This window comes from Alligator mississippiensis, chromosome 4 (genome assembly GCF_030867095.1).
Source record: "Alligator mississippiensis isolate rAllMis1 chromosome 4, rAllMis1, whole genome shotgun sequence".
Taxonomy (NCBI): Eukaryota; Metazoa; Chordata; order Crocodylia; family Alligatoridae; genus Alligator; species Alligator mississippiensis.
The window spans coordinates 176,785,404-176,801,688 of NC_081827.1; the positions used below are offsets into that span (position 1 = coordinate 176,785,404).

The 16,285-nt window shown below is 41.1% G+C and overlaps 1 protein-coding gene across 5 annotated transcripts in view; it reads left to right on the forward strand.

Annotated features, from left to right (window-relative positions):
• Positions 1 to 16,285, forward strand: part of UNC80 (unc-80 homolog, NALCN channel complex subunit) — a 202,145-nt gene that overhangs the window by 70,515 nt on the left and 115,345 nt on the right. For all 5 annotated transcript variants that reach the window (XM_019491986.2, XM_019491985.2, XM_059727126.1 and 2 more), the window contains exons 22-23: positions 3,033 to 3,205; positions 11,541 to 11,753. In XM_019491986.2, coding sequence (XP_019347531.2) covers positions 3,033 to 3,205; positions 11,541 to 11,753 — 386 coding nt within the window. The remainder of the gene's footprint in view (positions 1 to 3,032; positions 3,206 to 11,540; positions 11,754 to 16,285) is intronic.

A 16,285-nucleotide genomic window follows, 5' to 3' on the forward strand; every position in this document is an offset into this window, starting at 1 on the left:
TACCCGTGTATGAATTATACAATTAATCATGTATGTAGAAGAGGTCTTGAGCTTATACTTAGAATGCAGTATCAGGCTAAAGAAGTGAGTGGCAATGTATTTTACAGAGGAGACTTTGTTCTTTGAGGTTTTTATTTAACACATTTTTCATTCAATGCAAAACTTACAGTAGCAGTTTTTCTATCACAAACTGGACAAAATAACTTTGAGTGTTCATTGTATAAAGCCTCTTCAGAGAAATAATCTTCTATACACCCAGCAAGTGGCAGTGAGAAGTACAAAACTCCCTAAATATGTAAAGCTTTTGCAGAGTTTAGGCAATGATTTCTACTAACTGGGCTGGATCCCCAACACTGTAAATCAGCCTAACTCCAGGGAAGTTAACAGAGCTATACTAGTTTGCAGCAGCTAAAGATCATTGGCTAATGCAAGCTTGTCCTCCGTTAGTGGGGAAAAGAAATTAGCATCTTGATCACTAACAAGGGGGACTGATTCTGCTGTCATTAAAATCAATCATTCCCATTGATTTCAGTTAGCTCAGGATCTAGCCCCTGAACTATCAGTAAATTACCAGTTTATCTTGTCATATATCAGATTGAAGACCTGAGAATAAGAGTGTGGGCTAAAAATGTAAGGCAAAAGGTTCTTAACCCATACTCTGTCCCATTTTTATATCATGTAAAGAGGGGCAGTATTGTGGAAGACAGCCATAAGATAGCATTTCCAGCATCCCTTTATAGACTCTAGGAATACGTGGTGGAAGTACAGCACTGGGTGCTGAAGGGGTTCTGGTATGATTGTTGTCCATAGAAAAACACATGGAATCTGCTATATCTAAGTAGCTAAGACCCAGTATCTACATTGTTTGAGGCCTTATGGAGCAGACCAGGATTAAAAAGACACTTGGACTGTGAGTTTCTGTTCTGCACCTCATAGAGACACAGCACAGAATCAGAACCTGAGAGATTAGATAGACGTGGAACCCAATATCTGTGTGCAGCCCAAACAAGATATTATGACATAATAGCTGTGTATTTCTAGCAGGTACATTTAAATGTGGCAGATAGTTGAGAAGCAAAGAAGAGGTACAAATAGGATAGTGTTGCCCACTTATATATATATATAATCTTTCTTGGTGGCTCTGGCTTTTATTCTCATGAAATGTGTTCAAAACCAGATTTGTTTTTATTTCTGGGCATATCATGACAACCATGAACATTCATTCTTATAAAAATTAAATTTACTTAATCCCTGTTTGTATAATTAAGGAAAAAAAATATCCATTTGGGGTTTCCCTATTGCTTTAGTACTAAGTGCTTCTCATTTAACTATTTTTGGAGAAGTGCCAGAGTTCAGCTGTTCTCTGTACTCCATTGGCAAGGTATGTCTTTTCAAAGGTGTTGCCTAACTTTTGTCCCTTAAATCCATGTTAGAAATTACCAGAGTCCCAATCCAGTGTTCTGTGTTCCTTTGCTATTCTTTAAGACCTTTCTATGCCTATAAATGGGAATATAAAAAGAAAGCTCAGGATCTGGCTAGTCTTGGCTTTGACTAGGTAGCTTGGATTTCAAACTATTTTTCAGATTTCTCCTTTTACTCCTTTTCTACTCATTGACAGTTCTATCCAGCTGCTTAAGGTTTCCAGCCCTGTGCCCTCAGAGGCTATGAAACTCTTATATACTCCCATCTGTTATGCACCTGACCCTCAGACCTTTCTGACTTTCCTTTAAGAAGGCAAAGATGGCAGCTGAGCCATGAACGGTATTGCTGTTGTGGGGATAAAGAAATCCAATTAATCTCCCTTGCTTGCACTGGAGAGGGGGGAGAGGCTGTGTGGTCAAAGCCACACATCCCCTGCTCATTGCTTCAGTGTAGGATTCCTTTAATTTTCTTGTGTTTTACCAACAATTAATGAATATTTCAATATTTCTTCCAAATAACATTCACAAGTTACGTTCACTGCATATATTGGTAGGCTTCAACTACCTACCTGCCTTTATCACTGGGAGGTTTTCATTCCAGTATGCAGCATGATTTGTTGACTTGTCACACAAAATTAATATGCCAAGTTAGTATCATGCACAAAAGGAGCTTTATTGGTTTCATTTTCAAGAGTGATTGGTCAAGCACTCAGTATGGGTGCTTCCATGTTGAGGTGCACCAAATATGAGACAATTGAAAGGGCCTGATTTTCAAGAGATGGGTGCAAATGAGGCCATGTAAGGGATCTTCAACTGGGCACCCTGAAATTAAGACTTCTAAAACTAAATAGTCACTTCTGGAAATTTAGGCTGGGAAATAATATCTGATACCTGCCTCATGCATTTCTTAGAATTATTACTAATTTGTTGAAATGTTGCTTGATAATACAAAATTATCAAAATAATTTACAACAAATAGGCTTATTGCATACTTGTTCATAAGAACAATCGGTCGTTACGAAGGATGGGAATTTAAGTCAGAGGCACTGACCAGTTTGGAGGGGGAGTGAGGGGAGATGGGAAAAAGCTCAAAGAAACAGAAAGAGTTTCTAATAGCATAGTAGCATTTAAAAAAAAAAATAAAGACATTGGGCCATATTGTGGAATCTCCAGCACTGGAGCTTTGTAAGGGTAGTTCAGACACAAATCTGCCAGAAATGGTTTAGATATAGTTGAACCTGCCTTGAGGGAGGGGGATGGCCTCCTTGAGGTCTCTTCTGAGTTCACTTAAACTAGACTAAATCTAAAGCAGTCTACTGAGATCCAAGGAATGTTTTGTGTTCGTTTGTTCATTTTGTTTATGTCAGTATAAGCAAGTTAGGAATCAGGCTCACAGGTAATATGTCTCATCGAGCTATTGAGTGGCATAGGAACTGCCACGGATGCTCGGATTGTGCATGATGCAGGTTGTCAAGTTGAAGAAAGGAGCTGGGACAGGATCATACGTCAGGATTTCTATGCAACTCTTTATTTGTGAGATACTGTGTTCCCCTTTTCTTCCTTGGTCCCCATTCCCTCCCCGGATCCCCTTTCTACCCTCTGCCTCCTTAGGTTGCCACGGTTTTGATGATCACTTGGCCTCCAACCAGGAAGGTGGAAAATCTAAAAATGTAGTGAACCTGGGAGCAATAAGACAAGGCATGAAGCGCTTTCAATTTCTTCTGAACTGCTGTGAGCCAGGCACAATCCCTGATGCCTCAATCCTGGCAGCTGCACTTGATCTTGTAAGTCTTTGTGCCAAGCTTTCATTAACCTATATCATTCTGCTGAGTAATAATGTACAGGCTGGGGCATACTGAAATACCACTGTTATTAGAAAAGGTTGATAAAGCCTTCTGAGAGGACAGTTTTATATGCGTGCAAAATTTTATTGTTATTAGTTAAAGTGACTAAATAATAGGCAAAGAAAATGGATCTCCATTATTACACAGATCCCCCTAATAACACTATTACTAACATACAGCTTAGAGCCTGAATGTAAAAGCTCTATTAGCAACCATTAAGCTTCCATGTTGTAAACCTCTTATAACAATATAACACCATATAGCAGGGGTCAGCAACCCCCGGCACGCGTACTGAGCATGGCACACTAGACCACTTTGCTCGACACAACACCGTGAGCCCAGAATCTAAGCAACTGCTGCCAGCCACGGAGCTGAGGCTGTTCCCAGCAGGTGGCTGGGAGGCTGCAAGCCCTGCTGCAAGCAGAACGGACCCCGTGGGCCAGCTGCAGCCAGCAGGCTGCAAACTCCGGGCTCCAGCATGTTGGCACTCTGGTATCTTCCAAGGTAGACATTGTGGTTTTTTTGACACTCTGGCCAAAAAACATTGCCTACCCCGCCATATAGTTTATAGAGCAAGGAGTGGGTCACAGCTAGCTACGGGGATGCAGTGCCACTGAGGGGCTACGGTAGATTTGTGAGCAAAATGATGTTTGGCTGTTAGTTCCCACAGCCACTCAGTAGAAAAACTCCAAGAGTCCAGGTTTGTCTGTTTTGGGGGGGGGGGGGGGGTTAATGTATATGATTTGATAATTCAAAGATCAAAGTCCTAGATATAAGCTCAATGCAGTTTACTGTTCCCTCTTTGCTATCCTTTATAGTGCACTCTCTCTACTTTTGTCCTCTTCCTTTAGGCTGCTCTCTCTCTCTTCCCACATGTCCTGGTCTCTAATGTCATCAACAGCTGCTCTCTTCTCTGCCCTTCCCTTATCTCTTACTGTTGCTGCTGCTGTTTCTGTTCTCATAGTTAGCCTTGTGGAGCATTTGTATTTGGTGACTTTTCTGCTTAAGCTAGTTTTCTGCCCAGATAGCATTGGTTGGTTATATCTTATAATTCATGGGTGGGATATCACACCTGTGAATTACACCTTTTTACATATGCTGCACTGTTTATGACAGTGTGCAACATATCTTCCCCAAAGCTGCAGGTTCAAACCCAGTTTACCTTAGTAATTGGCCACAAGTTGCTGTGCCCATCTGATTTTGCATGTGCTGTGCTCATTCCATTTTCTAGTGGGCAGGTGTCTGTTTCTCTGAAGCCCACCATCATGACTGGTACTAACTGGCACCCTTGTGGAATGACTGCAGCATCAGCAGAGTAGGGAAGCTGTGAATCATCTGGAAGACTGACCCATCCTTTCAGAAGTGGTTCCTGCTAGTCCGGATTGAGACAAGCTTGCAGAGCAGTGTGGGAAGTCTTATTGTCCTGCTGCTCATGCTACATGGAAATGATTTCATTCTCCAGGGCTGCCAAGCTGCACCCAGTGTGAGCATTAAATTAACAAATAAACAGAAAATGGAGGATGGGGGGTGGGGGGTGGGAGTCAGTGGAAGAAGGAGGATCTCACTGTAGTCAATTTAGATTGTGCTGTGTTATTTTAATACCCTTCTGAGAATGCAGTACAGTATATGCTGTAACAAATCATATTGCATCTAAGAACAGTGTAATAGAGAAATATGCTGTGTTGCATCAATCTGGCAAGGGGAGATGTCCTTCCCTCCTCCTTAAAATTTGTCCTGTATTTGAGCTACAGCCCCATTCACTATATTCTTATTTATTAGGTTAACTGCAAATCAATAAACACATATGATATATGGCCCAGGGGATCGTTGGAACTGGGTTCACTCTATTCCTTCTCTGTTAGATGAGTTAAATTATTTTGGTTTCAGCATGAAATGGTGTTGATTTCTATGAAAGGACAATGTGGGATCATCCCGATTAAACTCCCTGGACTGGAATCTGATCTCAGTTGCAGTGCATGCTAATACAGAAAAACTTTTTAAAAAATCAGTAGATCTAGTGTAAAAGCATAATAGGTTGCTGCCTATGAAAATGCATGCCTCTCTGAATCAGTTAGTCTCTAAGGGCATTTATACACATACTTTTTTGTGCCACGACATGCCCGAGATCTGGCAGGTCAGAGCAGACTTGATTGAGTCTGCTCTGCACGCAAGCTGATGCACACTGCACTGTGCCACGTGCAGTTGTATAAGTGGCACAATGCACATCAGTGCACAGAAAATGGTCGTGGCGTGCTTTTGAACTAAAACACCCCCGATATGTTTTAGTTCAAAAGCATGCTGCCGCCATTTTCGCAGCACTGATGTGCATTTCTCCACTTATACAACTGTATAGCCTCAGTGCCAGGCACTTTTAAAAGCACCCGATGCTATGGCACAACCATGTGTACAAATGCCCAAAGGTCCTACCCAGTTCTACCATCTGCCAGTTTTTATAAAGCTTTTTCTGGGCTGTGGAACCTGCCCTAAGCAGATGTCTTCTTTTTGGGTAGATACAGATATGAATTGTATGCCCAGTTTGACATAGGCATGCCTCCAGGGCAAGTCATTTGAAAGGCTCATGGGTAAGCGGGAGAGAAAAAAAGATTGTGTTTTAAATTACAAGAATGGGGTAGTTGTTGCAGTATTCCGTTAAGTTTGCATTTGGCCTACAAAGTGAGCAAAATGTTTTAGCTTTAAAAATCATATTTGCTGTAAATTTGAAAAGCTTTCAATGTGTCATTTTTCTGCACTGGCCAGAAGCAAATTATATTATTATGAGAAAAATCCTTTCTCTTTTTTTTTTTTAAAGTTTAGCAGAAAGCATTTTCCTTTAATTGCTGTTTCCAACCTTTTGATAAATTAGTGGGATTCAAATTTGATGCAAATTAAAAGCTGCTTATTTTAAGTAATTACCCCTAGCCATGTTGCTATGACAACTCTTAAAAATTAGGGGGAATCAAATTATAATTTATATCTAACAAACTTTGTCAGCATGTTTTTCATGCAGATTTTCACAAGAAATTCTATTCTTCAAGTGACCAAAGGTCTCCTGATAAGCCTGAATAGTTTAAACAGTTTTGACACAGTGATTTAGAAAAATGGGCGTGTGAAACAAGGGCTACAAGTGTTGCAAATGTAGTGTTTTATTATATACATTGAACTGTGGACTCTCTTGAAGATTAAAAACTGCTTAAAAACATATTACCCAAAATGGGACATCCATCCTTAACTGAATTTTATAATGCTGGGGATTTTGTTATGGTTTGCTGAGCTTTTTAGAAGAATTAATAACAGGTTACAGACAACTTCGCCCCTATTCCACCATCTGAAATCTAGTGTTGTCTGGCTGTAAAATACATCTGTTATCTTGTACAGAGAATTTGAGGCTGAAGGGAAATGATTTGGTATCTCAGACCTAGTTTCTCACACATAAATTTACACCTCAGATGATACAGAAGCTTCATCTATATGAGGATAAAAGGTATAGTGTTAGAATGCAATAGCTAAAATATTCCTACTAGTATGCTTGAGAAGACCAATGTAGACCAGGTACAGCAACTTTAGTATGGGCTCAACCAAGCAAGTAAAGGCTTTGGAGGAAATCTAGGTTTCTCTGTATTTAAAGTTTGAATTGCTTTGTCTGTACTAGCCTTCCCAAATACGTTAGTTAGAATGTGTTAGTGGAAGTGTTGAAACAGCACATCTGTTCTTCTTTTTAAGACAAGGCCTGAATGACACAAATGGCACTGCTTGACATCAGTGTCAATACTGATAGAAAACCCAAGTCTTGAAAAGTCAGAGAGACTGAAGTAACCCTTTTAGGAAATTCTTCTAGATTAGGGTAATGCTTATTCGTGAGCTGGCATGCATACAGTTGCTCAGCTGTATATATGATATACTAGCTTTATAGCAAGATAAAGAGCAGCTATAAAATTTATGTTTTTTACAAGTACTCAGATTTATTTTAAAAACAGATTTTTTTTTTCCAGCAGAGAATAGGAAATGGGTCACAATGTGGAAAGCAAGGACCTCCAGAAAGTTACCATAACCAGATTATTATTGTAGTCTGGTATAATTCATTTATCCTCATAGGAGACAAGAAATGAACTGGATACTCTTTTGTCATAAGCCCCTACAGGAGCTGCTGAACTCAGGCAGTAGCTTGATGTTATATTAGTTTAATTCACTTTTGCACCAGCTATTTATCCAGATCATCCCTCTTGCTGTTTTAAATATGAACTAAATTGACTATTGAGAAGCTCCTTTGGGAATATGTGAAATATGAATTGTGAAGAACAGTGTGGATTCTCATTCAGGCTGATTTATACAATACAGAAAACAGAAGGATATAGAAATCCTCATGTAAAAAGGTGGAAGCTTGACTTTGATGACATGAAAACGAAACTCTGCAGACAGTGGCAGTGGTGTTAGAATTTTGCTGTGATGAGCTTTGACAGTGACTGTGGTAACTTATGATTCTTTTCAGCTATGCATCGCCTGCCTGATTCATTTCTCTCCATTTGTGATGTGTTTCTCTGTGGTGTGAATCCATCCCTGTCCATTCTGTCACATCTTCATCTTTCTCTTGCTGCTACTTCAGATTGTTCTGGGCATCAGGTAAGATACTGCAGGGATTTGTCGCACGGCAACATTCAGCAAGGCCAATCTCGCTGCAGGCTGCCATCTTAATGTTTTAAATTTGGAACCACTGAGCAGGACTCCCCCAAAACAAGAACCCAGCCCCTGTTTTGCAATCCCTTCATTGTGAAGGCAGTCCTTATTCATCTGTCCAAAACTGTGTCAGTATCGATTTCTCACATGAGGCAGGGTATGTAGAAGCAGGTCTTCCCTGCTAGTTGCATGTTTTTCTGATATGTTGCTCATCACAGTTACTCTGAATGAAATGACTATGGAGCAATATCCACTAAAACAGCTTTAGGAGTTTATCATGTCTGATTTTTAGCTGTGCCTTGGGCTTGCCACAGAGTAAGACTTGTCCATGAGGCGCTCTTAATATATGCACACGTCCTCTATTTCAGGTGACCCCATTATGATAGTGTCTGAGTACCTCACTATACTCCTGCGAGGTAAGAGCCATTTCTGGTTGGGGAAGCTGAGGCAGAGGTCACAGGGAGACTAATTGGCTTGCCCAAAGCTACAAAGGAGGTCTGTAGTGGAGCAGGGAACTGAACCCAGGTCTGCTCAGTTACAGGCTAGTGTGGACCATTGTATCATCCTTCCTCTTTCTTCCCTCTCTCTGCCCATCTTTTAATTCCCATGGAAGGCCTAAAAAATTAAGTCTCTGCCTTAGACCTCCTCCTTACTTCATTTTCTCATATCCTAGTAGATATACCAGTATTGTTGAATCAACAAAACTGACATGCCGGATGTCATCTTTCTTGTGCTGCTAAGTCTCCAGGATGAGTTGGGGGGTTGTCCTTTTGATATAAGGCCTCCTCACCTATCCCTTGTTTTAGTTGCTTGGATGTGTGTGGGCTGTAACACAAGATGATTTTCTCAAGCAATGAGCAGTTACTTCAGGCCACAAACATCCTGTCTGTTCCCTGGTATCACTGACACTCTGACTTTGGGCTGCTGACTCAGCTAGTCATTAAGTGTTTCATAATGTCTAACTGGGGACATTTTCCCGTTTTTCTAGGAAAACCAGAAATATATTTTTTGTCCTCATTTACATTTAAAATGAAAGCAAAACAGCAACAGAATGTCACATCAAGATGCAGTTAGCATCACCCCAAAGGTTTCAGTTTTTGCTAATCTAGATGGAACGTGTCCTCTGATGGCATGTCTATATCACATCCCCAGTGCTTCCAGAGGCATTGGCTTTTGTGTATCCCCCACTCCTGTGCTCCCATTCAGATGTGCCAAATCCAGAAAAGTGGTGGGGAAGTCACTCCAGAGGTGTGCAGAACAGAAGTTCGACACACAAAACTGGTCTATACCAACAACAGACCAGAAGTCTGGCACACATATGCTGGTTTCCAAATGGTGGGACCTGGTCTAAGATTTGCCCCCCTCCCACCCCAGACCTAAGAGTAAATGTGTGTTCTGTTCACTACTGATCTAAACTACACTGATTACATAAAACTGAGTACCTTAGGGTTCAGACAGAAGTGCAGCTCCTGGGTCTAGCTCATGGTGATACATAGAAATTGACATGAGTTAGACTGATGCTCCTGATCCAGCAGGAAGAAAACCCCAGAAAGGGACTAAGAAAACCCCAGAAGGGACATCCCTCTCTTGCCTTCTCCCCCTCCCATCTAGAGACAGCAGCTGAACCAGGCTGCTTTTGCTGCCAAAGCTGACAGAAATTAATGAAGTCACTCTGCTTAGGAGCAACTTCATTTGAACTATCGTACAATGAGGGTTAATTTGTTGTGTGATCAGAGAGTTTGCATACGTCATTTCTATCTGTGCCCTTACATCAATTCTGCCTTAGGCTTTTTCAATGTCTGTACCTAGCCTATGAAACAAATAATGATTTCCATTTTCAAACATGTTGGGTGGGAATTTCAAAATTTTTCTTTATTCTGTGAACCCAGTGGCAAAATGTGCAGAACTCAGTGGTACAATTTGCATTGAATTTTATGGAAATAGTGTTACATCAATTTTCAGTGCTTTCAAATTCATACCTAGTAAAAGTACTTGCAGAAAAAAGGAAGATAGACACAAAAGGGAACAATTGTCAAAAAAATCATGCCGTGATTCTTATGTATTTTAGAGCCAATTTGTGTATCTTACCTGTAGTTTATTGTAAGGCATACTTGGTTCATTTACCAAAAATTGTGCTATTTGCAACTTTAAATGTTGTTAGTTTTCTGGTAAATATTCAGAACTAGTTTTAAAATGAAGGTCAAAAAACAAAATAGGAAAAATACATAAATCATCACTGAAAAATTAAGTTGCTGCTAAATTAAACTCTTGTTATATTTATGAGGATATGCGGTGGTTGACTTAAAACAAAAAATGAAGTGAAGGCAAAGCGGAGTATTTTATAACAAATTCAGGGAGATTTGATAGCATTTCTCCGTTAGAAAAAGTGGATCTTCAATATGCAAAACTATGTATGACAATTTTTGCTTGGAAAATGAAGGCCAATATTTTCACAATTGGCTGCCTAATCTTAAACAGATGTAAATTAGTAGGGAGATTAGTGGAGTTATGCTAATTTACTCCATCAGGGAATGTGGCCATCAGCATCTAATTATAATCAGCACAGGCTGTATAGGTCATAGTTTCAGCAAGGCTTCATTGATGCTTCCATATAGTCACAGAGGCAGAAAAAAAACCAACATGCGTGAAAAGGCTGGTATTTTCCTGCCTAAGATGGCATTTGTGCCTACAATATTTACAGGTTCACTAATGAAGGCAGCCTGAAAATTTGGCTCATTTTCTATGAAGAGTTTTAGTCTGAATCAGATTAATTTTTTGGCTGTTATACAGATCTCTGAATAAGTGGGTTTATAGTGAGCAGGAAATCAGGCAGTTGTAGCATAGAGCAGTGTGCTATCAGACACCATTATAGTAGATAAAGAAAAAAAAACAGTGGCTGTGTGTGGTTGATTTGCATATGTGGGGGAATATTTTCACAATGTTTGCAAAAAACAATAAAAAAGAAGCAATCATCAGTGAAAGGGATGAACTAGGTAGAAAGTGGAAATAGGCTATATTACAGTCCATATTCCCACATGTGAATTTACTTATTTAAATTACTATTACGATCTCCATTTTAGGCAGTCTAATGAATCCACTCCAAAACCTCTTAGGCACCTTTGTCAACAGCAATTATTGGCCAGATAAATAATTCACACTTAGGTCTGAACTGTCCCAAGTTTGGAGGGGGTCAACTGGGGTTTTGGTTCAGGTACATCTTATCACACACTAAGTCAGCTGACATTGTCTGACTTAACTATGAGTGAGGAATACTAGCAGTGAAAGAAAATGTTTTTCCATTAAAAACTAGAAGATAGCATATGATCTCCTGCTGTTGTGACCCATATTGATGCATATATGGATCTTTTTCTCCCTCTTGTGATGGAGAAGGCATAGAAGTTTATATCTAATGGGCCTACTCTTCCAATTCAGATGATAAGAGACTCATGCTTCAAGATGCAGACCATAGCTGCACTAGTTGCTCTAGGGGTTGTTGCATTCTCCACGTGTCTCCACACATTGTGCTCAGCAGTCCAGAAGATGACAACAGTAAAGTACATGTGGTTGTTTAACTTGTTTTAATGCCATTTTACAAACCTTTCAGGAAGCTCCTGTGGTGGCAAGAGCAGCCCTCTTCCTAGAATGTGCTCGCTTTGTTCACCGCTGCAACCGTGGCAATTGGCCAGAGTGGATGAAAGGGCATCATGTGAACATCACAAAGAAAGGCCTGTCCCGTGGACGTTCCCCTATAGTGGGAAATAAACGGAACCAGAAGCTGCAATGGAATGCAGCCAAACTGTTCTACCAGTGGGGAGATGTAAGTTTTCACCTTTCTTCTTTAAGTTAAAAACATTTTTAAATGTGTATCAAAATACTGCATTAAAATCCATTTTAAACAGGGATGCAAAAGCACTTAGACCCAGACTCAAAGCAGGTAAAACTCATTCTAAGTCCACTAGAGCAGTGATTCTCAGATAGGGTGCTGCAATCTCAACCACAACAATAGCACTGTTAGGTGTGCAAACATTATTCATGACTCATGAGATAAGAATCCATACTGTTAAAAACATCCTGATCTGTTGTGGGCTTTCTGAGTTCTTTGCAACAAAAATGTCTCTTATTTTCCACAGTCAAAAAAATAAGTGAAAACTAAGAACTAACATATTTCAAGGGGTACTTTGAGTCTAACGAGGGATGCCTTGAGTGTATAGTACTAGAGCAGTAATTCTCAACCTTCTTGGACTGAAGGCACCAAAACGTTTTTGAATTGTGTGATACTTTATTTCAAAAGCTAATTTATATATTACATATTTACCTCTTTACACAGGGGCTGGACAGTAGAGGTGAGGGATTGTTCAGGCAGGGACAGGCCTGATTCTGGCTTGTCTCTGGGATTCTCCAAAAGCATTGGTCTTAGAAGGCATTATGACAGAATTTAAAGTATAAAAAAATTAAGCGAATAGCTTTATTTGCCCTTCCTCTTCCAGAAGAGATTGTCAGTACAGCTGAGAACTGAAGTTACACATAAACTGATATAAATGATGAGAAACTGGTTTAAACCTGTAACAGGACAGAAGTTCAGCACACACAAACCAGTTTCAAAATGGCCAAACCCAGTGTAAGATAAACCTGGATGCATGGAGTATGAGAGTTAACTGATTTAGGTTAAGCCAGCCTGTGGAACTTCTCTCCCAAGTCCCCTCTTCTCTCAAGTTATGTCCAGTCCCCCAGTATCCTAGGATGCATTGGGCTCCTCACTAACCCCCTCACAGGGCAGACAGACCAGCTTCAGCTGTGCTGTCTGCTCTGGCTGAGCTAGGGCCAGGCCTATCCCACGGCTGTCACAGGGCTGAGGCAGCAATGACTGCTCCCCAGCCTGGTCCTGCCTGTACCTGTCAGCTCTGCAGGGGTGGAGAGTTGGGGAACACTGCCCCCCAGCCCCAAGCCTGCTCTGATCTGCCAGTGTTGTCCCCTCCCCCCCCCCCCTCCCCCCAAGACAGGACAGTACGAGTCACTGACCCACTGTCAGGAGAGGGAAAGGAGTTCCCCACTCCTGGGCGAAGCCCCAAACCTAGCATCTGACCACATGAGGGAATCCCCAGCCTCTAGGGGTTTTCCCCTAGCTGGCTTAGGATCCCTCCCCAGCCCTGGTCTGCTCAACTGTGGGGAGTGATTACCCCCTCCCCTCCTTGCAAGGCCAACCAACATGAGTCATTGACACGCAGGGGGAGGAGTGAAGAACCCCCCTCACCCCCGCATTTCAGCCCCCTGAGCTGGGGTCTTCCCAGTTGGGGAGGGCCAGGCCCTGGAGGGGTTTTCCCTGTCCTCGCCCAGCCAGGCTGGCTCCATAGAAAGAAGGATTGGGCCCCACCGCCCGGCACAAGAACCCATCCTGTGGATCTGTCCAGCTTGGCAGCTGAACTACCAGGTATTGTGTTCCTTCTGCCAAAGAGCAGACCCTAAAAGCTGACGATTGCTGACAGATCGTTCCAAGGTCTAGCACGTGAGGTTTTCTCCTGTCCGTGGGCAAGGTTGGAAGGAGGGGGCCAGGGAATTTCATGTCTCTAGTTGCTGTGTACTTTTCCTGCACCTGTGCTGATTTAGTAATGTTGCAACAAAAATGGCCATATCTCTGTAAGTGAATATCCACTTGGTGTAACTGCTCTTCGCTGAGGCTAGAGGTTTTGTGCATCAAGATTAGCCAGTCTAGGCAAAGCTCTAGAAAAATCTGAAAATCAGTAAGAACAGCTCCCATCCCAAACTTTGGACACTAGACAAGTACTTCTGTATTCTCCTTCTTCCAACTGTGGCATGTACACCCCCAGAACAAAGCTTGTAAATATTACTTTCACTTACTCCCTTTCTTGAAAGCCAGGAAATTTCTTTAGTCCCTTCTTTTTCCTCAGACCATGTTATTAATATCAGGTATACATTGCAGTCTGAAAATGAAACCTTCCCTTGCCCCTCAATGATGTGGATGATGATTCCTGAGTGGCACAATATTTAAAGATACTACAGTGCTTTTTTCTAAACAACTCTACTGTAAGGCAAAAGCCTGTGCTTCTCCCTAGCCTTCAGATACCTTCACCCATTACACAGGGTATAAAATGACCTTCAATGTTCTATTTATAGCTTTTCCTTTATTATTATTATTTTTTTACTTCTTCCTTTATTTCTATCTCCCTTTTGGTGGCTTTGAAATAAAGTATCTTTCCCTGCAGCAGATATTGATTTTTATTTTATGGGTTTAAAATAAAGCGGATTGCAACACAGCTCTTATACTTACTGGTATCAGAAGCCCTGTCCCTGAGAAGACACTCGGTTCCCAGAATAGGATTTGTTTGCTAGCCCCTTAGCTGCAACTTCACAGGACAACACTTTTTAAAATGTGTACCTCTATTTTTTGTGGGTGTTGCATTTTCTACACCTCTATTTATTTATTTTTAGGAAGTAGATTTGGAACCTAATCTTGATAGTGCAACTTTCTTTCCATGTTTACTGTGTCAATGCTCTTGTAAGGAAAGCATTGTATCCCTGGAGTAAATCTTGTGCTTCTTCATGGAGCAGACAGAAACAGCTTGGCCAGAAGCAGTGCCTCATACTCTACTGCAGTACTGGAGCTTCCCTGGACTCTAGATATGGAGTACACAGCAGCCCTGCTGGGGGAGTTTTCTTCCTTAGTGCTGGGCCAACTGCATGCAAGACTAACCTATTAGCATAACACTTTAAATAATGCTGGTTTATCAGCAACAGTTGAGGATTGCCTATACATAAGGAAGTTCAGTCCAGATCTCTCCCCACTTTTCACAACTCCTATGGCAGCATAAGGGAACAAAAGGACCACTATTTTTGCTCTCTGCTACCAGAGGATTCCTGTCCACTGTACAACCCAAGACCTGCTATCCTGGCTCTGGGGCCACTTTGCATTGACAGAGGACACAGAGCCACTGCACTATAGTGTGGGACTCTAGACTGCAGGCATAGAACTGGGAAGGCAGATCAGTCTTCAGTCTCTTTCAGTGCTTTGCCTCTTCATTCAGATTACCAGGAAGGTGCCTATTTGCTAATTATAGTGATGCTTTTTCTGATAGGAAAGGGATCTAGGACTCTGGGTCATCACTCAATGAGGGTGCCATTATAAAACTTGAGGATAGACAAAGACCTCATCAGAGACCAGCAGACTTATTTAATATTAGCTACCTAATAGCCCTCAGATGATAAAAAAACTCTAAGTCACTACCTCCCTAGCCTGGATTTGATCTGCCACTAGAAGTAATGGGCCCATTACTAATCCTTTTCATCATGCAATCCCAACACTGACATTGTCTGTAAATGATAGACTAGGCTGACCAAAATAGACTGAAAAGTCTATCATTTCCTGTGGCTTCGTATGAAAAGCTGCATTCTTCTATTTTGAAATGTTGTGTTCCATCCATTAACTAAGAAATCCATGAGTAATTTTTGCAGTCAGTAACTACTAGGAAATTCATTGTTCATTAGTTAGGAAGCTGCAAAATTATACGTTATTGTTCAGATGTTTATCATAGACAACAGAGCAAAAAGCAATGATTTTCCACATATTGCTGCAAGAAAGCAAAGGAGATATTTCTTCCTTAAATAACTGAAGTACAGAGGAAGGGAGAAGGCATGAGGGATTTGGATTTTATTTAGCAATGTGCATCCTCACAGATAACTGAGACTGGCAACCATTTAGATAAGCTTGCAAATCACTGCAGTAGTGCTTTCTTTTATTCCATAACAGTCTTTCCTGTCCGTTATTGAAGTATTTTCCAGGAGCTTCTTAGTACCAATGAAGATGAGCTTAATAATACTTATTTGTGACTGCTTTTCTTTCTCTGCCTCACTTCAGTCTAGGAAGATAGATGATATGGTACAGAGGGTCTGAAAATCAGCTTTAGTCTCCTTTCAGGGCATCCCCTCTAAAAGCAAAAGAATCTCAGTGGTAAATGGTTATTAAAATAAATGAATAGCTTTCATTTCTGTCTCTCTCTCGTTCTCATGGTGTCAGATATCAACTTCAAAATCTATGAGCCACTGTCTGATATTATCGCTTGTCTGGGCATTTGTAAAGATTTCAGCTTTTGATTCAGTGCTGTGCTGTTTGTTGGACATCACATTCACACAGGGGACTGTTCAAGATATTCATCTTGTACAGTATTGTTTTGAAGGGTTCATGTCCAGATCTGTCTCTTCATCTTGACCACTGCTTCTCTGTCAAGGCTATACCTGGTGGGGGATCCATTTAGTGTCATTATAAAATGTTGTAGAAATAGGTCTGACCTTTCCCAGCAGTCAGCCCACTCTGTTGCTGCCTGGAGGTTTGGGTCA